General features: G+C 44.1%; 2 protein-coding genes across 2 annotated transcripts; one reads left to right on the plus strand and one right to left on the minus strand.

Moving 5' to 3' along the window:
* Positions 1-451: 451 nt before the first annotated feature.
* Positions 452-14,905, plus strand: CYB5R3 (cytochrome b5 reductase 3). The gene is made up of 9 exons (XM_088528342.1): positions 452-543; positions 4,708-4,839; positions 6,981-7,053; positions 8,755-8,861; positions 9,583-9,712; positions 11,017-11,100; positions 11,208-11,293; positions 13,468-13,567; positions 14,590-14,905. Exons 1-9 carry the CDS (start codon positions 523-525, stop codon positions 14,760-14,762), a joined length of 906 nt encoding a protein of 301 aa, XP_088384468.1. The 5' UTR covers positions 452-522; the 3' UTR covers positions 14,763-14,905.
* Positions 14,906-18,670: 3,765 nt separating this feature from the next.
* REP15 (RAB15 effector protein) lies at positions 18,671-20,310 on the minus strand. The gene is given in 5 exon segments (XM_088528463.1): positions 18,671-18,915; positions 18,918-18,963; positions 18,965-19,115; positions 19,117-19,500; positions 20,180-20,310. Coding segments are annotated over 5 exon segments (957 nt in total).
* Between the last annotated feature and the right edge of the window lie 1,892 nt (positions 20,311-22,202).

Consider the following 22,202-nt stretch of genomic DNA (forward strand, 5'->3'; position numbering starts at 1 on the left):
AGCTGGCAGTATACATCAATTCTTTATAAGGAAGCTCTCCTTTTCTTATCGTAACGGATATGGGGACTTAGATTTTTTGCTAATACAGCAGGCGAGCATGTCGAGCACCCGAAGCAGCCGTGCTTAGGGTGGTTGTGGCTATCCGCTGCTGTCTCCATACGGTACTTCCCGCCATCCCGCCGCATTCCTCCGGCGGCCGTTAGAGAGTTAAACCTCGGCTGCCCCCTGGCGGCACCGTCCGCTCCCCTGAGCTGCCGGGCGGGACAGGCGCCGACAGGGAAGGAGCCCTCGGGAGCAGCGGGGACGAGCGGCGGGAAGAAAGGCGGCCCCCGGACAGCCGGTAACGCCTCCAACGCCCGGGCCCCGCAAGGCAGCGCGGCCGCCTCTCCTCCTGCCAACGGCGGCGCCAACGGCCGCCAACGGCCGCTGCGAGGGGGCGAGCGGCGCGCGGCGCTGATTGGCCGCGCGGCGGGCACGCGGGCGGGGTGGGGCGCCGCCCTTCCGCATCTGGCAGGGGCCGACATGGGGGCGCAGCTCAGCGCGGTGAGCGAGGGGCGCGCGGGGAGCGAGGCGGGGAGCGGAGCGGGGCCGGGCGAGCCCGGCGCTCCTCGGCGCTGCCGTGCGCGGGCGGGGAAGGGCTGCGCGGGACGGGCGGCCCGAGCGACGCTCGGCCGCCGCCGCCGAACAGGCCGCGGTAACGGGCGGCGGGTAACGGTCAGCAGCGGCGGGTGGTGGTGATGCAGCCTTTGGACCGCCGGCGTTTAGGGTCCCTGCTGCCGTGAGCTTGTTTCCTCGCTGCTGACGGCACTGCCCCGCCTCCCTCCAGCTGGAAATCTGCCTTTCAAATCGCTTACTGCTAAAAATTGCCTTCCAGCTGCTTTTGAAGCTGACTTGAGCATGCCTAAGGGTATAAGTTTATTCACTGAGTGAAGTGAAAAGGGAACCGTGGCGTTTTGCTGCGGTTTGGGTGTGTATACATATGTAAATTCTGTCCATCTATTTATATATACAAAAATAAAACTGCACTGTGAATCTGCAGAGTTGGCAGTGCTCTTGCTGCTGTCAAGGTTTCTTTATTCTGTAAAATAAAGGCAATCCAAATGGGTTGCAGAGTTAATGAAGATTCCTGGTATGTCTGGTGCCTAGGTACTGATAATCTCGGGAGGACAAAGAAGGCAGCTGTTTTACTAGCTCCTTAAATGCCCTAACAGCAGGGTGGGTCTGTGACATTCTTCTCATTGTTGACTCCCATAGCCCTTGGTATTTGTGCTTCTGTGAACACTGAGCGTTCTGGTGTACAGAATAATGGTGGTTGTGTTGAGTGTTGTGCTGTGCATGTTTGGGGCGTTTCTCAATTTCCTGATTTTTTTTTCAGTTAACAGACTGAAGGCTTTAAAACCATTAGCCTTGCAGCTAATGCAGAGTTGTGCTTGCTAAAAGACATTGTGATTCTCCTATCTTTTGTGCACATCATCACTCTTTTTGAGCATCTTCCTGACTGTCATTTTGTTCCTCTGATGCACCTGCTTAAGCAAATCTGCCTGTAGGTTCATGAGAGGAATGGGATATGGCTGCTTATTGAATTACTTCTGTAGCTTTATCTACCCCATTTATTTCCTCAAGTGAAGAAATGCCCAGTGCCTAGTCCTTTTATCATCTTCAAAAACAAATGGGAAGAATATTTAGTCAAGGTTACTTAAAAATGGGATCTGAGTGAAGAAGTAGGATTGGGGATTTTGGAGCTGAGGGTACAAGATTATCTTTATTTTTGAAGCGTTTATTTTGTTTGTGTGCAGAAGAGTGGCAGGAAGCTGCCATAAGCTTACGCAGTTTACAATGGCTTGTGATTTAAATGTTGCCTCTTCAGATATCCTTGGATCTCAGTTAATTCTGTCTGTAAAATATGTTTCCCAAGAGATATAATTACAAACATTTAACTGTGTCCTACTTGCCACGCCTTAGTAGAAAAGGCTGGCAGTCTTGCCATGGTTTCTCGTCTTCCTGTGGCCGTTTTTTGTTTCCATTAGTAACAATTCCAGTTCTATTATTAATTTTCTATTTTTATTTTTTATAATCTTCGCTAGCAAAGCTTCGTGTTGTTGGAAACTATGAATCACTGTTGCTAGTCTTATCAGAAGCCAGTCACTCTGCTGCTGCAAGTTAATGCAACTTCCATAACTTCAGTGCCATTTTCATGGTATCTTGACAAACCCTGTGGTAAAAGAATACACTCTCGGGGTTAAGAACATGCTGTGTTCTCTTAGCAAGACCTTCTTCTTCTTTCTGTTTTTGAAGTCTTTTAACTTGTAATTCTTTTTCTGCCTACAAGAAGCAGAAACACAGCTCTTATAGTTCTTTATTCAGAATATATCTGTATTAATGGGTGTGTATTTCCTTTCCAGGCTAAATTCATGGGGCTCTTTCATTAGCTGGCGCTGAATAACAAATTGCCTTCCACTAGAGTAATGTTCTGTTAAAAGACTATACCAAAGTTAACCTTCATTGTATTGAAACAGATTTTATCTGGTGAGTTGCTTCAAAAAGTGATGGTTATGCACCTTTGAGGAAGAGAGAGAGAGAGGTGCTTACTGAAGGAGATGTAATAAGAGTAGTTTGTGCCTGACATGGGATGACCGGAAGGTTATTTGCAAGGGTAGGAGAAAAGATTTCTCTCTTTTACAGGTGGAGAAACTGATTTGCAGGAATGCCAGTTCCACTCTCCTGTCTTCCTTATCTTCTGTGTCAGCAAGCACATTTGTACTCGAGTTGGGACAGAGCCAAAGTTTCCTAATTCACAGTATCAGCTGCTAGATCACAGATGCTTTTTTGCTCGTGGAGGATGGCTCTCTCTTTAAATAAAACTGTTTTAATATCTTAATATCACGTTTGCGACTTCATCTGTTGCGGACTCGATTTATTGTCTCCACTAGGTCTTAATCACCTGTTGCAGTTCTCACTTTAATTTATTTGCTGCTCTGTCACTTCCTTTTACTCGCTTTTCTTACCGTACTGTTGAGATGCCTCTCACTTTGATTCTCTTTTCCTCCTTTTCTTGACAAAGTAATAAAAGTTCTTCCCACAGCTGCTATAATCTGATAGTTTTGCAGGAACTCCAGAATAACATTCTTTTTTTTTTTTCTGAAAAAGCTTACAAGTAGTGTTGACAGCATCTGCAAATAAAGGAGAAAAATGCAGTGTCTGTGTATGACATGGTGTGCTTTCAAACTACTGTTGATATCTTTCTAATCTGTATGACTGCATTTTGAGAAGAAAGAACCTACACTTTCTCATTTTTTTGAATTAAAAAAATACACTTTCTAGAATTTTAATAATAATGTAGGACATTTTTTCATGGCTTCCTGACAGGCCGGTAACAGCTGTGTCAACCTTAGACAAATATGGAAGTGAAAGCAGACCAGACATTGCTCTGAACTCTCCAAAAATCAGTAAATGATATAAGCCATTTAAGTAGTTTGAAATTTTGGATTTTTTTTCAAGAAGTGGTAGTTGGGTTTATTCTCCTGTCCTAAGTTAGGATCAAGTCTATCTAAACTATTTCTGCCAGTTATTCATCCACCTTGTTCTTCAGAATCACTAACCAAGGTGATTTCTTAGGCTCTTGTGGTGCTTAGCTGACTTTGCAGGAAAAGTATCCCTGGGAGCCGTCGCTGGAGGCCAAGGTGCTGACCTCTGCTTAGTGCCGGTGAGGCTGTATCTGCACTACTGGGTCCGTGCCTAGACTGCACAGCGCAAGACAGACGTGGGCTTACCAGTGCCACAAAAGGCCACCAAGACAGGAAGGAATTTGAGCCTCCGTCGCATGAGGAGAGGCTGGGAGTGTTTAGCCTGGAAGAAGAGCAGGCTCAGGAAGCTTCTGATTAATGCATATAAACATCTGAAGGGAGGGTATAAAGAGGATGGGGCCAGACTGTCTTCACTGATGCCTGGTGAGAGGATAAGAGGCAACAGCACAAACTGAAACACAGGAGATTCTGGCTGAATCTACAGAAAGAAAAACAAAATGCACACACTTTTTCTACTTTTTTGTTCAATGAGCAGATTGTCCAGAGAGGTCATGGAGACTCCATCTTTGGAGATGCTTGAAATCTGACTGGATATGCTGCTGGGCAACCTGCTGCAGTTGACTGCAGCAGTAAACGGGTTGAACTAGGGCATCTCCAGAGGCCGCTTCCAGCCACAGCTATTCTGTGATTCTGTCTCTTGTTTTCCATCTCTGCCCCCAGCTGCCATGCAGGTCTCTTTGTCCTGCGTGGATGACTCCCCCAGAACTACGTGGCCCACGCATTAGGCTTTGCCGCTGACCAGTAGTGTAGAGCTGGGGACACTTTCTTTGGGAAGAATGGTGCAGTGCATGGGCAGAGCCTGCTCCTGCAGCAGGACTTGGCTTGAACTGGGGCTCTCGAAACACAGGGACTGAAGTCTGCTCTCCACCACAATGGCTCCATCCAGCAAGTGTTGTGGTATGACAGGTCAAAAATGCTAGTAAAGCAAACTTAACATGTTACACTAGCTGGCATTTTTTTTAATACTTTTTTTTCTGCTCATATTGCTAGCACATAGAAACACAGTTCTCTTTTTGGGCTGTTGGAGTTGCTGTGTCATGCTAGTTTTTTTTCCTTCTCTCAAAAATAGCCTTTCCTTTTTTGTGCAAACAGTGCTGATAACACTCTTCTTGTATTGCTACAGTTGGGTCGGATCGTGACTTACCCACTATGGTTAATCTACTGGACCTTCACGAGGATTTTCAGGAATCCTCATCCGGCAATTACTCTGAAGGATCCTGAAGTGAAGTATGCATTGAGGCTCATTGATAAAGAGGTGGGTCCCTCTGCGGTGCTGAGTATGTAGACACCACTCCATGAATACTGCGAAACGCTTATAGCTTCCTAAATCTGGGGTAATGATGCAGCAGCTCTGTAATTTATTGGGAATTGTAGGTGTTTTGAAGGTTACTGAATTTTGTTTCTAATCATACAAATGTTTATATTTTAAGGGAGTTATTTATGAATGCCCCTTGCTTAATAGGTCTGAAAATTTTAGATTTCCTTTCAATAAATTGAACATCAAAAGTATGAGATAGGAATCTTGGCTTTTAGGTGTGGAGTTATACCTAAGGATACCTATAGTATTGACTTTTAACAGCATGGATTTAAAATATTTGCCACAGGTGGGGTTAGCTAAAAAAAAAATCAGAATCATTTTGATAAGGACTTCAGATTGGAAAAGTCCTTTCTTCAATGTATGCAGAAACCATTGAGAGTTTAGCCTTTTGTTCTGCCTGTAAAAGAAACAATTATCAAGACTGTGAACTCGGTTTCTTGGGAATGTAAAGTTTCCCTGCAGTTTGGGCTGGGCTCCCTTGCTGAATTTACTTCCCACACATATTGCAACAGTGCTGTTACTATGTACTCCCCATCTCCTCCACAAGCCTGTCACAACTGGTGGTGACAGATGCAGCCTGCAGAAGGGAATGAACCTTGAGGTACTTCATGTTGTGACACGAAGCTGCATTAAAGTTTTCTGCTCTTATCAGTTTATAACAGAAAACAAATCACTTTTTTTTTTTTGCTTGATACTGATTTTTCTGACTGTCCTCAGTTGTTATTTCATGAATACTTTTTATTTTTGGGTAGAGGAATAGCCCTTTTGTAACCAGCTGAAATGCTGCTGCATTTGATATCTTGATCAGCTGTGAGCATTGGAATGATGGGCGTATATATATATATTTTTTTGCATAAATGGGAAATATGCCCTGGAAACAGAAGTTGCTTTGAAAAAATAACTTGGTACAAGAATTCTTGTTTTATCTGATCCATAGTTCAGTGTTTTATGCTTTCTAATATTGTGTCAAAAATCTGTTGCAAACTCTGCAACTCTGGCCACTTTTAATATGCTTCTCAGCATTGCCATATCCACAGAGAAATGGAAGAGGAAATAAAGAGGAAAGAGGAAATAAAATAGAATTTGTGGAATACTACAGTTTGATTTACAATTGATTTAAAATCGACGAGAACTTTAACCTAAAAATACCTCCAATTTATATAAGGACATTTTAAAGTCATTTGAGAAAAGAATCATGGCTTTCAGCGCATAGGAGGAGCCTGCTCAAGCAATCAGTGCGTTTGACTAGAGTTTACCTTCCAGTGCAAGAGAACTTCTAGTAAGCTGGCTCCACCTTTTACCGTTGCTCTCAGTGTTTGCTCAGCCTGCCCGAAGATCCTGATGTTTGAAACGTTCTCAGAATTCCTCTTACCTTGCAGGTATTCATCACTCTGCTATTTGTAATGTCACAGAGTCAGATAAACCAAAATTAACTGTACTTGAAACAAAAAATGAAGTGATTTGGGGGAGTAACTGGACAGGGGCATTTTTGTCTTAAAGCATTCTGATGATATCCTAATCTTCTTGCGATCCACTAGTGCCATCTCAAGTCCTCTTCTGCGTTTAAATGATTGATTCATCTGATTGAGACATCACTGTCATAATATTTTTGATATTGAGTTCCCTCATATTTAAACTTTACATGAGAAATGAGCCGACTAGATTCTTGTCTTGTGGCAGCCTCACAGAAGGCAATGTAAATGTTGGCACCGTTTAGAAAGTTACTGTTTAGATTGGTCTGCAGGTATCTTACCAAGTTTTGCCCTTAACATTTAAATACATGTCAAGAAGTTCTTTCCATTTCTCTTGTACATATTTTTTTCCCTCTGTTACTTCTAAATATTTTGAGGAAAAGCCAAGTTTTCCATCAAATTCAATGAAAAGTTCACTCTTGATAAAGGTTGCAGCATCCTATGGAGTTCTTTAATTACCTACTTACATTACGCCAGAGTTTCAGTTAGCATCCTCCTGTTGCCCAATTATTTAACTATGCAACAAGTCTGACAAGCATATCAATTTTAAAAATGAAATCACAAACATCAAATGTTAACAACACAGCTATTTATTTTTTCTTTCAGGAAATTAGTCACGACACGAGAAGATTTCGATTCGCTCTTCCTTCGGCAGATCATGTTTTGGGCCTCCCTATAGGTATGTCCTGTTTTTCCCTGCCAAAAATCCCATCATTGTTTATTATACTTGTTGCAGAAATCAGAAACATGATTTGCAAGAGAGACTCAGATATTTTAAAAGTTATATTAGTTTGCATTGTGATGCCAAAGATCTTTTTTCTTCTAGTTTGTACTGTTGAATCTTAAATACTCTCTGTGTTGCTTGAGTCATCAGCTAGTATTTATGGCATTGCAAAACTGTCCTGTGAGTCATAGGCAGTGTCTGAAATCATGTACTTACAGAGAATGTGCATCCAGCTTGTTTCTTTGAATGCAGTAGAAACAAATGTTGATCTTTGGTGATATTTTCCAATCTTAACTTTCCACTGAGTATTATTCCCACAGTGCTTGGTTTTTGTGGTCTGTTTCCATCCCTGGAGACAATGCTCATAGCTGCTTCTCTCCTGTAATTTATGCCTTTTGCCAAGTGATCTGCTGACCACGGGATTTGCAGGCGGTCTCATGGAATTTTTTAATCACCATGCAGTAGATGTTTCCTTACTCCCTGCCATAAGCCTTGTTACCTTGTGTGGTAGCTTAGTGCAACTGTTTCTCACTGCATATGTAAAAAGCATATAATTGTAAATTGTGTTTGCTAAAGAGTTCTGCTTTAACTATCTCCCGTAATGCTCTGCGGATCAGAGTCACCTGGTGGTAGTCCTTAGTACCTCTGCAGCATTACCATGTATCGTGTTGAGGTTCACTTTTATTTTGGGCCTGCTATGTTACTCTTAAGTAATGGTGAAAGGCACAGATAGTTTCCCCTCACTGCAGAGGGGGGACTTTGGAAGGAAAGGAAGCTGGGGCCTGGGGAGGGTGGTCAGAGCAGCTGGGAATAAGACTTTGCAGTTTTAGGACAAATACTGGAGTGCATCTTCCTGTCTGGTCCAGCACTACCATTTCACTTGTAATAGCCAGCTAGAGTGACACAGAAATTCATTTAATTGTGAGTAGGATCCTTTAGAGTTTCATCCTTCCAGTTAATCTAGAGTAGAGTCCAGGAGATCCCTTGTGCTCCTCAACATTGCCTGTCCTGTTGGGGATGGGATAAAGCTCTGACAAGAAAGAGCATAAAGTAGTGGTTTTCCCTTTTGGAGGAGCATCTTTTCCTCTTTTTTTTTTTTTCTTTTCCTCATGCTGGTTTATGTCTAGCATAGGGGGGTCTAGCATAAGGGGGTCTTAGCAATGGCAACTAGAAGAGCTCTAGTTGTCCTGGTGGACTTGCGCCATCCCTTGTGGAAGGAAGAACAGTTTCTTGTAGCCAATGTGTTAATGCAATGTGAATCACACTTTCAAGTGGCAGTTGTCCTTGTCCTTCTTTTTTTTTTTTTTTTTTTTTGTCATGTCTATACCTGAGAGGGAAATGAGTGTCTGGAACATTTCACTTGTAGTTGGCTTCAGTAAATATAAATATCCCAAAATATCAAATCAGACATGACAGACATGTAAGGTAAATCGGCTTGAATCATTTATGCATCCAGGTAGAATCTGTACATAGCTAGCAACAACTCTGGCAAGGTGTTAAAATGTCAGGAATACAAGAGGGAAAAAAATGGTGCCCCAAACTGAGGTAGTTAAGCAACTTTGAGACATCATTTGTAGTGTATGCCAACTAGATATGTCCAGTGAAAGAAAAATCTCTTGAATGCAAGCTGTTTTTAATTTTCTCCCTTGCATGCAGGACAACATATCTACCTGTCTGCTCGGATTAATGGGACTCTGGTTGTTAGACCGTACACTCCTGTTTCTAGCGATGATGACAAGGGCTTTGTGGATCTTGTTGTCAAGGTGAGAATATCACTGTGTTTTACTAAGCTGGGCAACATCTGGGCCCAGTTTTACACTTGCAGTGCTATGTGAAGCCATGATGTGCCAAGCTCTGCTCAGTGATCTGCCGTTATGATGATCTCTAAAGGTCCCTTCCAGCCTTTATGATTCTGTGATTATGGGTTTTCATTATCGTAACAAGTAAAGTGCAGTTACCTTCTCCTTCAGTGCAGCCACTGATGCTGGTGGGCAAACACTTGAATGTTCAAGTAGATGGTGTCCATTCTTTGGTTACGCTAACATTGAGATAAACAAGTTTGAGGAATATTCATTTGCAACTGAGCTGTCAACAGATATTTTTTTTCTGTTTGGATTCATGGTGACTTTTTATTTGTCTTTTTTTTTTTTTGAACTTTGGTGTCAGTTGTGTTGCTTAGAGGGCTTTTCTATGTGACAGTAATACAAGAGATTGCCAGTCTGTGCCCAGATGACTGAACAAAATCAGACTAAGGTTGGCATTTTAATTTTTATCAGAAAACTCACCTAGGTTATTCTGATTCTCTTTTTTCTTTTTTTTTTGTTGCTCTTTTTTTTGGCTATTGAATTTGCTTTGGTAGTGTAACTTCTTGTAGAAATTTTCTGCTTTGAAAGAGCAATATGAATGCATAAATACTTGCATGCCAGACATGGAGGCAAATGCTCATGTTTAAGCTGTGAGATTGTTTCATTTGTATTTTACCAGATTTACTTCAAAGGCACCCACCCGAAGTTCCCTGAAGGAGGGAAGATGTCTCAGTACTTAGACAGCCTGAAAATAGGGGACTCTATTGACTTCAGAGGACCAAGCGGCCTGCTTGTCTACAAGGGAAAAGGCAAGGCAGACTTGGAAGATAACTGTTTATCCAAAGTAACCAACACAGGGAAGCAATATAAGGTTTCGATGGGTGAATAGAAGTACTCTTCATCTTTTTTTTTCACCAGGGTTTATGTCTTTCTCTGTGCAAAAGATATTGTGAATCTCTTAATTCGTCAACAGCCATCCTTGGTGGCGCAAGGGTTACGTGTAAAAGGACTTGTTTTTGATACAGTTCTCAGAGAAGGGAATTTGCTCCTTACTTATATGGACATAGTTTATATACTTGTAAAAATACTTGGCATTTGTGCAGTACAGTGCTGTTTTCCCAAATGAGATTTAACTTCAGCAGTAGAAAGTGCTTTTATGCCAATGGGAAGTGCCAGGTAGGTATAGTACTGCCACAGATGTGTCACAAACACCTTCTGGCAGTCCTGTGAGCAGCATTTTGTGTTCATGCTGCCCTGTGAGAATGGATGAGTAAACATGATGTTTCTAGGAGTTTCACACCCACTATCAAGTTTGGCTGAAACTGTTAAAATGGCCAAAAAAGAGGGAGTAAATAAAGAAACTAAGTAACTACTGACTCTTTTTTAATATGTGGAAAATTAGGCCAATAAAGTCAGTGCTATCCAAACAGTTCAATTTTGTATTGATTATCTGGCCTAAGATAGAGTGCTATGAAATATGCCCAGTGCTGGTTTAGAAGATTATGGGCTGAGCTGTTCTGGGGGAAGAGGCAGGGGGATTAGTCAATACTACTGGCAGAGCAGGTGCAAACTCAAAGTTGGTTTCTCTCAAGCTTGGCTCTGGCAGGGTGTAGTCTTCCCTGCCCCACAGTTCTGCGGAGCACACGCTATCCATGTCATGCTTCTACTAGATGCAGATTGGTTTGGTTCATAACTGTTTGGTCATTGCTTGTGCTGAATCCTGTTTCTTTGCAAATGGGGGTTTTCCGTTTAAATAACTTACATGAGGCAAACCAGCTCCCTGGGCAGGTTAGTTTTTGTGTGTGGAACTATTTCCAGAGATCTGGGCTTCTGAACGTGATTGAGGGAATGGGATTTGAGCAAACAGAAATGCAAGTAGTGACAACTCAATGCTGCAGTTCAGAGTAATAACTCCTGTCAGTGTTGGATATCATCATGTGCCCTAAAATCTCTAATAACCTTTCAGAATCTGTTTTTCTTCCCCTATTTTGCAAAGGGAAAGGGTGACAGGGTTGAAACCAAATCAGTGAATTGTACAGACTGGGAAGGTATCATGGGCCCAGTGTTTGCTGCCTTCTTCAGAATTTATGCCATCTCCCTCTGCTTTTTTCAGGACAATTTGCTATTCGGCCAGAAAAGAAAGCTGAACCAGTTTTAAGAAAAGTGAAATACGTGGGGATGATCGCAGGTGGGACTGGTACGTATGTATAAAGATTCCCACGTGGTTTCTGACATCTGATAGATGTGTTTGTTCATGTTTTCACGTGCTCCCACTTTCTTTGCCTTCTTGCACTTCTCTTTCAGGGATAACACCGATGCTGCAGATCATTCGCGCTATCATGAAAGACAAAGATGACCACACTGTTTGTCAGCTGCTGTTTGCTAATCAGGTAATGCTGTCCTTGTTATTGTATGTAACACTTTCTTTAACAAACAGAACTCCACTCAGCAAATGCAACTCTTGCTGAGAAAGTACTGTATGAAAATACAAACCCTGAGGGAAAAATGAATGGAAATGTTAAACCTTCCCATATGTAAAAACACCATAATGAATTCTCATGTTAGCCTTCCTGTCCAAGTGCTAATGTTCTTCTAGTTAATGCTTACTTTCTTTTGTGTCTCTGCTGTTTCTAATCCATTTATAAACACTTTAGTACTTGAGAGTTCCTTTGTGCAAGTTGCTAATGTCTTTTTACATGCAAGAAGTAGCCATCTGCTTCCTTCAGTAATTACAACTCCTTAACTACAGAACAGGGTTTAGAGTCTTTCTACTTGAGAATACATTGTGTGAGACAAAGATTTTAATTTCATGCAGTTTCCTTGAGCCAGAGCTGTGATTCTGCACAGCTACCTCCCTTCCTTCATTTCCATTCTCTCCTTCATGCATTTTTTATGCTCCCCAAGGCCACCATGCCAGAGTCGGGCAAAGGGAAAAGATCCTTTCAACCAAGAGTACTTGTGATGGGCCTTGTCAATGACTAGGCAACCCACCCAATGGTCTAGCTGTGCTAAAGTGCACAGCTCTTGTTTTTTTTTAACATTCCTCTAGTATTTACTTCTAAACTTCTCCCACCTGGTGCTTTTGTGTTTCTGGATTATGTGACAGTTATGCCTGTGTTTTTAGCTTCTTTGGGCTTCCTCTATCATTCCTCTACCCTCTGACTCTCAGTATATTTTCCCTTCCCTTGTACATTATCTGAATCTTACAGCTTTTCTCCGGGGAAGTTACAGTCTGACAGCGGGAGCGTCGCTTTAGCGCTTTGCTCCTGTAGACTCAGTGGAGAGCTCGCGGTGCCCTCTAGTGCTTGTCGTTGCAGGTGCAGCAGTTGATGTCTGCTGAGCAGTTGCAGGTACCAGGACAGGAAGATTTGCTGTGAGCAACTCAGCTAGAGCTGCTTTAATAACCCGGAGAACCTACTGCTTCTTGGGGAGAAACTCAGGGAACAGCTGCCTGTCTGTTAGCAAAGGAAGCATCAATCTTCAAAGAGTTGCCATACTTAGTAACTGCAGAAATATAAACAGCTTACTGACAAAGGGACAGTAAGCAAAGGTGGCAGAGTTGAGTTTAAGGGGCTTTTTTTTTGGTGTGTGGTCTGCTGATACTTTGTTTTAACCATCTTGAAAAGGCTGTGTTGATTACAGATGACCACGTGTGGGTCAGCATTGTGTTTCTAACTAACTTAAGGCTTGCCTAGATCATCTTACATGTTGTCTTTTGGGCTCCTGTTTGAGCTGGTCAGACTCAGGAGCAGCCTTTTTGGAACATGTGCATTTGCAAATCCAGAAATAGGCACATTCTTGGCAATAGTGGCTGGTGCAGTCCCCCTCACCCCTGCAGTTCCCCATGTGCTGGTGGCCACAGCACCAAATTAGAAAGGCTGCAGAGGAGGAGGCCACTTTTAGCCCTGATTCTGTCCCTACCCTCCTGAGCCTCAGCTGCTCTTACGGGAATAAGGCTTTATTTTGGTCTTCAATGATTTTGCATCGGGGAGGAGCAGAACCTGATACCCTGCAAAGCATTTGTTGTTCCAGTCAGAACTTGATACCCGTTGGGTGTTTGTTATTCCGCATCCTGTTTAAAAGCTAAGCAATCTCTGTATGGTGAGATTAGGTGAAATTTGACGTGGTGAAGGTGGGAAACTTGATATTATACTGGCCAAGTGGTACAGTATGGAGGAATAATGAGATACGTGTGATGATTAGTTTTTGATGAAAGTTGTTTTTGTAATGGGGATGCTTAAAGAGGGTGTCACTGTTACAATTAGCTACAGCTAATTCCTGTTAGGTGAGGGATGGTTCTGTGTTTTGATACAGGTTTTTCTTTGGTTTGCTCTATTCTTTCGGGGGAAGACATTGCATATTGATCAGGGTTTAGGGAAGTTTTGAGCCTGTTCATTGGTTCTGCCACTGGATAGTCTTGGGAATAACTTGCATTTGTTCTCTTTAGCTACAAAAACGGAGTGGAATAACCTGCTCAATCTCACAGGAGTAGCTAACGGTCACTGGTGACCTGAGGGCCTTGCTGAAATGCATAACGTAATCATTGGTTTTCCTTTTCCTGCAGACTGAGAGGGATATCCTGTTACGCAACGAACTGGAGGAGCTCCAGGTTCAGAATCCCACTCGCTTCAAGCTTTGGTACACGCTGGACAGAGCACCTGAAAGTAAGATACAACATGGTACCTCCACTGAAACCTTAAGTTATGAGCATTAATGCACGTGTGTGGCAGGACACATGTGTCTGCTGCGCCACGTACCTATTTCTGGGCCCCTTTCTGGCTTAACGAATTGTGTCTTCTTGCACTTAGGAGCATCATTCTTCATGTAATGCACAGAATCTCTAGATGTAATCAGGCAGTGTTTCCACAGCTATGAAACTCATGCCAGGTGAACAGAACAGTGATGTTCCTGTCATGACTACCCCCTGATAGTTACTATTATTTGCTCTGATCCAGGGGGATCTTCCCTTTCTTACGGAGGGAAATCTAAGAGGTTACTTTATTGTCTCATGTGCAGAGCACAGTTAAGGCAGCCGCTGTGGAGTGCCTGCAGAGAGAAGGAGCTGTGTGCAGGCCACCCTCAGCCGTGCAAGCCTGATAAAGGGGGTGCTAAAAGGGGCCTTCTCTCTTCCCTGATTCATTGCCATGTACACCCACGTCACTGCAGGCTGATAAACAGATTTGCAGTGGTATTTTGGGGCAGAGGGGCAAGAGCTGTATCCCTGCTCTTACCTCGTGGCCAAAGTACATACACACTACATATTCCATAGGCTGGTGGAGAGGGGCTGTAGATCCCAATCCGTTGCTATAAGGTCATCTTCTACAATTAGTTTTCTGGGCCAGCTTTGGGCCAGCATTTTTTTGCATCCAGGCCTGGGGATATGACAGGTAAACCTGCATTAACTGACTAGTTAACCTAGTGTTACTCTGTCTGAGATTTCCTTGGAACTTTTAGAAAGATTTTCTTTTTTTTAAAGTTAGCCCTTGCTTCTCCATACATCAGTTTTCCACCTTAAAAAACAGTATGGCAGTTCTTTCCTGTAGTGTAACTGTGATGAGGACACGAGTGGAGGGTGGAAATGCTACAGGCTAGAACGTTCCTTAAAAATCCACCCAAGCTTCATAGCAAAGTGACTTGCATGTTTCTTACCTTTGTTCTCTTTCCCTCCTTTCCTTTTTTTGAACAGATTGGGAATACAGCGAAGGGTACGTGAACCAAGAGATGATCAGGGATCACCTGCCGCCACCCCAGGATGATGTTCTGATTCTCATGTGTGGCCCTCCTCCAATGATCCAGTATGCTTGCCTCCCCAACCTGGACAAACTGGGCTACACCAAGGACATGCGGTTCTCCTTCTAGAGAAGGTTGAAATCTCGGTGATCTTGTGTGGAAGGGAAGAAAAAACATTTAATGGGAACAAGACAAAGTTACACAAGTGGCTGATGCACAGTGCTGAGAAGCTGCACTTAGGTTAAAGTTGCTTCAGTTCTGCTGAATTCTGGCGCACTTGAGCTTAACTGTACTCAGATTGTACTCTATTTTGCACAGAAACAACGGGGTTGCAGAGGGGCAGCGGTGCCGATTGCTCGGTTACGTTTTACTTGCTGTGGCTGTTCTCTAGAGATTGTAACCCACCCCAAGGAAGGGGATTGTGGCTTCTTCGAGTGCTTAAACAGGGGTTTATGCTTTACTAGCGCTGGAATCAATGGCAGCGATGTCCTGCTTCCCAACACTGTGCATACCTGGAATTTGACGTGAAGTATGAAAATACATGGAATGTGCTGGATTATTTACCTTGCTTATGCCAAACTTAATTCTTGCAGAGCTTTCACACAGCGAGGGCTGGGAGTGTTTGCCTCGTATGAGTAGCCTTTACGGCAGCAGACACTCCGAGGGGACTGTCCAGTTGAAGGATGGCCATTTGTGACCCAAGTCATGCAAGTTGCCATGTTCATCAGAATAGAGAGGCAGAGAGCAACGCATGGTTTGTTTCCTGGGTAGTTTGAAATGGTCTCTTTTAAATGCACACACTTTTTCCAGCTGTCCACTTTTGAGTAGCCCTTCCCATCCCTGGGCAATGAAGGGAACTGTGGCAAGCAGGAGGCTTTACTCACTCTTCCAAAACAGCCAGGAATCCCAGCTTGAATGTGTTTCAAATACTGAAAAAAAATCCTAACTTCTCGATTGACTTTTAAATAGCAGGAGGTGATGCAGGAGTACAAAAGCAGTTGTTCTGCATGCACCCTGCAGGAAAAATATCTGAGTGACGAAGGTGGCCTAGTTTGGGTTTCCTGTTATCCATGGGTTGGGCTGGAACGAGGGGAGCTGAGTGCTCACTGCAGGAGCCTCACCTGCTTCTGCCTAACTCAGGCAAAACTCCAGGTGATTTGCTTGGAAAGGATGCATGGGAAAAGCTTTTAAGTCACCTAACTGGCAACGAATGGCTCACTGAGTCTGGAGGTGTTTCTTAGACTGTTTATCATAGCTCTGATTTATTTTTTTTAATTTACTTCTTTTATACAGCAGCTTTTTACCTAACCTGCAGTAAACTTAAAGCATCTTAATTGCAGAATCTTCTACTTCCAAACAACAGAGATGCCGCTAAGACTAGAGCTGTTCGGCAAGGAGTGTATGAAACTAAAAATCTTGTCCTGGTGATGGAAAGCAGAGTGATTTGAAAGGGTGTTTAATGAACTGCCAAGTAGGGTGGATGCTAGATAGCTACATGTATCAGTGTGTAACGACACCTACCTTTGAGGATTGGGGTAGGTATTTTGAAGCTGTAACTTGCCATGTTTCCTTTTGTGCCTGTGCAACAGATGGGTGTTGTGGAATTAAAAGGTTAATTTTCAGTGTGAATTAAGTGGAGAAAAAGATACTGCAGTTTATTTAAGGAATCTGGAATGGATATTACTAAACTTACTTTTTTTTTTATTGATTGGACTCTTGCATCCGAGATCTTGGATTTTTGGTGTGTTCTTCTGAAGCTATTTTTAATACCATGCTCCAAAGTTGCAATAAGATTCAATTAACTTTCAGTCTGTCTTATTATAAGACAAAATGTGGAAATTTGAACGTAGTTATCTTGCTGCTGGTTTATATCAGTGTGGGATAAATATAGTTTTTTTTTTCATGACTGTATTTAATGAAGTTTTCTTGTCAAAAATAGCAAGCTGGTTAAGCATAAACTGTTTTTGTATTACTTACTCTGCATACTCAAGCATTACTGGCTTTTTCACATCTGTGTAAGAAATAAAATATCTTGCAGGTGAATCACCTGTGTGTTATTTAGTGCATCATCTTCCTAGAAGCTCGTCAGTCCCGTAGGAGACATGGATTTGTAAAACACTAGAAGCTGAAAGCACACAAAAGACAAGGTCTGTTTGCTTTGATTACCTAAGTGCTTCCTGTTCCTTGAGTTTGGTGAAGATGGTTTATTCAGATGCCAGCTCAGGGAGTTCATGCTGCTTCTCCTCCCCTCGACCACTCCAATCTATTCTTATTATCTCGATGTTTGTACATTTTCGTTATGAAAAAAAAAGATTTTTTTAATATAATTTACTGAAATAATACTGAGTCCTGGTCCCATTTATTTTGTGGTCCTGTACAGCAGCACTTAAATGGATAACTTATATACGTCATTACTGCAACTTCTCTGATTCTTTGAGCCAATTCATCTCCTACAGAACATGTGAGTGTTTCTTTAGTTTTCTGGCAAGACAGCCAAGTTCTGCCAGCCTCTTTTATGATACTGCACAGCAGCTGAAGAAACGTGACCTTCCTGCATGAAAGGCTTTTTTTGTGGAAAGTTGGCCAAGAGAAAGGGAGTCCAAAGGCTGCGGCCGCTGCTTCGCCTCCGTCAGAGGTGGGTCCCCCTCACTGCTCCGCGTGGGGAGGTGGGCACCGCTGCTGGTGAAGCCACACGCGGCAGGGCGTTTTCCCCGAGGTGTTGCTCACTATTTGCAGCAGAGGATCTGAGAGGAAGAGGGTAAGAAAAGTCCTTCATCTCTCCCCTTCAGCTCAGCCTTGTTCGTTGCACTGCAGGCCCGGCTGTTTCCGTCCTCCGGTACCAGCCCTGCTGCTGGTTTGGGGCCCGGCCTGGGCCCGCGCCACTGCTGCAACCAGCTCTCAGGTCTGGGGCCTGGTTGGATGTGGGGCAATAACCTGAGCAGTCGTCAGCTGTCCTGGATCCTCCTGTGCCCAGGAAACGACATCCAATGGAATTCTGTGCCCACAAAAACCATGTTGACATGGACTGAAGTTACTTCAGAGTAAGCAGCTACAGTGACACAGTGGCCCATAACAAAAGTCTGCAAACTTACCAGTTTGAAAATTTTAAAACTCTTGTCAAGTAAAATGAAAGGGAAAGGGAATAACTCACTACATAAATACAATTAGCTGCTCAAATTCAGAGTGAGGTAACTGTGCCTCCCACAGCTGTCTGATCAGCTACCGTGTCTGCCCAGGATCCTGCTTACATTGATATGAAAGGCAAATGTTCCGACTCCACGGGGAATCTCTCTTCTTTTTTTTTTTTCTGGTTCCAGTTTGTTGATTTTCTTTAAGTTTAGTTTAGCAACCGCCACAGCATTGGGCCACTGCTCGACCTATCACAGCTGCTTAGCAAGAACAAGCTTTGCAGTGGGGGCCAAGGCAGCCCTTGTGCTTCTTGAGCCGGTCGTGGTGCTGAGGTCCTTCGTCACGGACTCGGCAGTCTTTGTTTATAACTGACAGGAGGCAACAGTCTTTTATACAGCCTATTTCTAGCTCAGGGAAGGGCTTTTCCGCCTGGTTATGAATCAGCTCCACTCACTCCTGCAGTGTGGCCTGCACTCTCATTCCAAATCTTACAATTAGTAACACTGTATTTTTGTTATTAAAGGCTCAAACGTCTACCAATAAAAAAAGCTGCCTTTTCTGTGCACACAGTAACAAGGCTGTGAGTCAAGCAAGACTCCGAAGGCTGGGGTATGAGGCTTTCACCGGGTTCTGGCAAGGCTTGGTGTCTGCCAAACAAAATGTTCTGGAAAAAATCCGTGCCTTCTATAAACACATTTCCTGGCAGATAGGGCCTGTCCTTTCCAACCTGGAGCGACTGAATCATCTTGGCTGCTGCCCACCCCAGTCATGATCCAAGGGGATGTGATGGGCGGAGAGGGAAGATGGGGTGGAGAGGATGGTGTTGGAAAAGCAACAGGCACCAAAGAGATCAGTCCCAAGCATCTTGGTTAAGCCAATGCACAGAAGCGGGGCTGTCAACAAGAGGGTTACAGGATGTTTATGGACCCCCTGCCCACCTCCTTCAGTCTGTGTGTATATATATGTATTTTTGTGCAGACGCAGGTTTCCAGCATGTCGTTGGTGGGCAGGAAGCTGTCAGTGCTCGTGACAAATGGCCACGGAGCCTTCTTGGCGGCCAGGCGGCGCCTCTGCTTCCCCGTAGAGCGTGTCCAGCAGGGCTCCGCGCACGGCCCCGGCCTTCCCGGCACGCCAAGCTCGGACAAGCCCGGGGGTCCCGTCCCGCCAGGCGGCAGGACTCGGCCAGCTGCCCAAACCTGCTCGCGCTTCGGGAAAGCTGGCGCCGCTTCCCCGCAGCCCCCAGGAAGGGCGGCAGCCCGTCTGCTTCCAGTACGGAAAAATGTCACCTTCCGTAAAGCCTGCCCAGTGCAGTGCTGTTTGATTTGCTTTTCAGTTCCAGGAAGAGCCTGGATCTCCACCTCCAAACAGCCAGGATTGCTGCTTGGTCATTTTGTTAGCTGTGATACATTCGTCTGCTGCCTTTTCAACACCGGAGCTGCTGAAGTGGGTCAAAACCAGCTCTCTCCTGCGTTAGTGTTTGTGTTGAGTGTTTGCGGCAGGGTGGAATTTGCTGAGGGGAGCTGCAAAGGCAGGACGGTCCTCCAGCCTTTGAGACGCATGGACCACACCGTGGCTAAGCACTTCCCAGGTTACTGGACTCTCAGCCTTGTTCTCCTGTTTGGCTTCACATGACAGTCTGTCCCCTTTCCCGTGCAAATGAAGCTCCTTCCGCACTCCCAGTGCCTCAGGGACAAGCCTCCCTTTTCCAGGTCTCTGCGCTCCCTGGGCACAGTCGTATCTATTAACTAGGCACAGGGGTTATTTATTACCTGTCACCTTCCAGAGGGAAGTCCCACTGGGCAGAGCCCTTTTCCTCTGGGCCTGCTCCTTCCCTGCGGCTCTCTGCACAGAGACCAGTCGAGGAGCTGTAACACCTCAGGCGCTCGTCTCTCCTTTCCTTACTTAATTCCAGGACCATTTGTTTAATTGATCTGATCTCGTTCTACTTCTAGGACTATACTAAAGAAGTCATTTTATCGGCACTGTGTGGTTCCTACACATTAAATCTATTACTATTATTTTTGGTCACTGAGAAATCTGGTGAGCAGCCAGAGCTGAAGGTATCTACAGAGTGCCTGAAACGGTGGGACCCGTTTGTATCTATTAACTGCTCTTCATGTCAATGGACTCAGCTGGGCTTTGGGCTCCCTTAAGGAGCTTGTGTTATTGCTACATACAATTAAGATTTATCCCAGGGAGCAATGGCTAGTCAATGTATCACCACAAAGACTACCAAATATCTAGCAAAATCTAAAAATAAACAGGCTTCCTAGCCTTACAAAATGAAGTATTCCTAACTGCCAAAGCTGCAATGGGGGTTAGTTACTGCTGCAGCACCCTGCAGCCAGCAACTTTGGCGAGTTCTGGCTGCTGCTGGTGCCACATTCTCCATCACAGTCTCTTCATCTGCCCGGGACCTTGCGAGCAACCTCGAACAAACACGCTCTGTCCTGCTGCAGCGAAGCTCTGCCTCCTCCTCTTCATTGTGAATGAATGCATGAACAACAACAACACTGAGGATGTCCCTTTCTTCCACTGCGTTTCCCATAATTGCTCAAATGTGGCACAGGCTGCTCCAGAGCTCCTTGTGATGCCCTCAGACCTACAGTCAAAGATCTTAACTCCCATTTCTGTTTCTTTCTACTTACAGTTTCCCCAGCACTTGCTACTCTCTCCTTCCTGACCTGGGTGCTAAAGATGGACACTGGCAACTCCAGAGGTTTTGCTTCCACTTTCCCAGCTGCCTCCAGGAGTACTGTCTTCAGCTGGAAGGAGGAGGAGGAGGAGGAATAGACTGGGTAGGAGAAGCTCTCGCTGCAAATGCAAACGCTAACAACAAACTAAGGTGCAGCATGAAGCAAGCATTAAACATTCACAAGTGCAAGCTATTGAAAACAGGCAGCTAAAGTAAGAGCAACTTGCCTCCTAGAGGGAATGTAACAATTAAGAAGAAAAAAAAAAAAAAAGGATACGTTTCAAAAGCACTGGCTGCTGCAAATATTTGGCATTTTTCCAGAGATTTTATTGGCTTTTACATGGCGATACACAGTAGTTACGTTGCCCTCTTCAACAACACACAAATGAAAATACCGCAATGGTACCAACTGCGTGTGCACGTGCACGTTGACTTCTGGACTTTTAGCACTTGCTTTCACGTTACACCGCCCCATTAAAAAAAAAAAAATCAAATAAAGTTCAGAGATAGGTAGCTTCAAAGGGTCAAGCCGTTTTCCAACCAGCACATGCAGAAAAGGATTCTTCTGAATAGAATTTTATTTACACTGGTCTTAAAAACAAATATTCATACGCAACTCTTGATATGCTCATTAACAGCACTGGATTTAGATGAACTCTGTCTGCGAACAGTCGTTTCTGGCTATTTCGGTATGTAGTACTGTGTCACTAGCCCCTTCTTCGCTGGTTTTCCTGCGACCACCCAGTCTCGGCCTGCACAGGCCGGCGCGCCGGGGCAGGGAGCGCAGACGGGAGGGACCTGCCTGCACTAGCGCGAGCGCCCGCAAACCGCAGGGCACGACGCAGATGATCTGCAGCTACTGCGCAGTCACCAGTTGTGAATAATGTCAATGTAGCAGTCGCCACCTTTTTGTAGACACCTCCCAAGTGGCACAAATCTTTTCCTTTTTTTTTTTTTGAAGACATTATGGATTGTTTGGCTGGCTCCACTTACGAAAGAGAAAATGGCAGCACTGGGTGCTGTATGAAACACAACTGGTCCTCATCATCGTTTTCATCTCCGTATATAAATAACAGCCCACCCTGCGCACCCTTCAGAGAACAAGACTGGTAATAGTTTATAGGCTCCTAACAACATAATGGTAGAGCAGGTGTCCACACTGCCCCAGCATCCAGCAGGAACGGCTCCCAAATGCCTCCAAGAGCCCTTCTTCCTTTCCTAACTTTGGTGGCCTTTCAGGAACACCAGAGCAGCACTAACCTCACATCCTTTATCCCATACAAGCAATGTGTCAAAACCAGTCTCCCTTCCGACAGAAAAGAGCGATGAAACGAGGGGCAAATCCTTGCCAAAGCAGAACAACACTGCAAGGGAACAACACTGCAAGGAGCAATTCCAGCTGCGCTTTTTTTTTTTTTTTTTTTCCCTGTACAAAGCAAAGCAGCATCATGCCATAGTGCTAAGTTACATGCAACATTCAGCACCACACAAATGACCACTTCAACAGAGTTATTTTTTTGTTTGCTTTTGGCTAGGACACCTTGTAATACAGAAAGTCTGACAAAAAGATATCCACTGGCTAGCTAAGATTTTAAAAACCTGACCTGCAAAGTAGAACAGACTTGTGCTTTAATAAGGTAAAATGATGAGCAATGTTTGATATTTCTCATTTTTTCCTGGGAAAAGCCCCACCTCAGGGTTAATATTATGAAATAATACATTTCCTATACATTTCTCTCTATAAC

The sequence above is a fragment of the Tinamus guttatus genome, unplaced genomic scaffold (genome assembly GCF_059628265.1).
Source record: "Tinamus guttatus ecotype Peru unplaced genomic scaffold, ASM5962826v1 Tinamus_guttatus_pri_ptg000308l, whole genome shotgun sequence".
NCBI classification, from domain to species: domain Eukaryota; kingdom Metazoa; phylum Chordata; class Aves; order Tinamiformes; family Tinamidae; genus Tinamus; species Tinamus guttatus.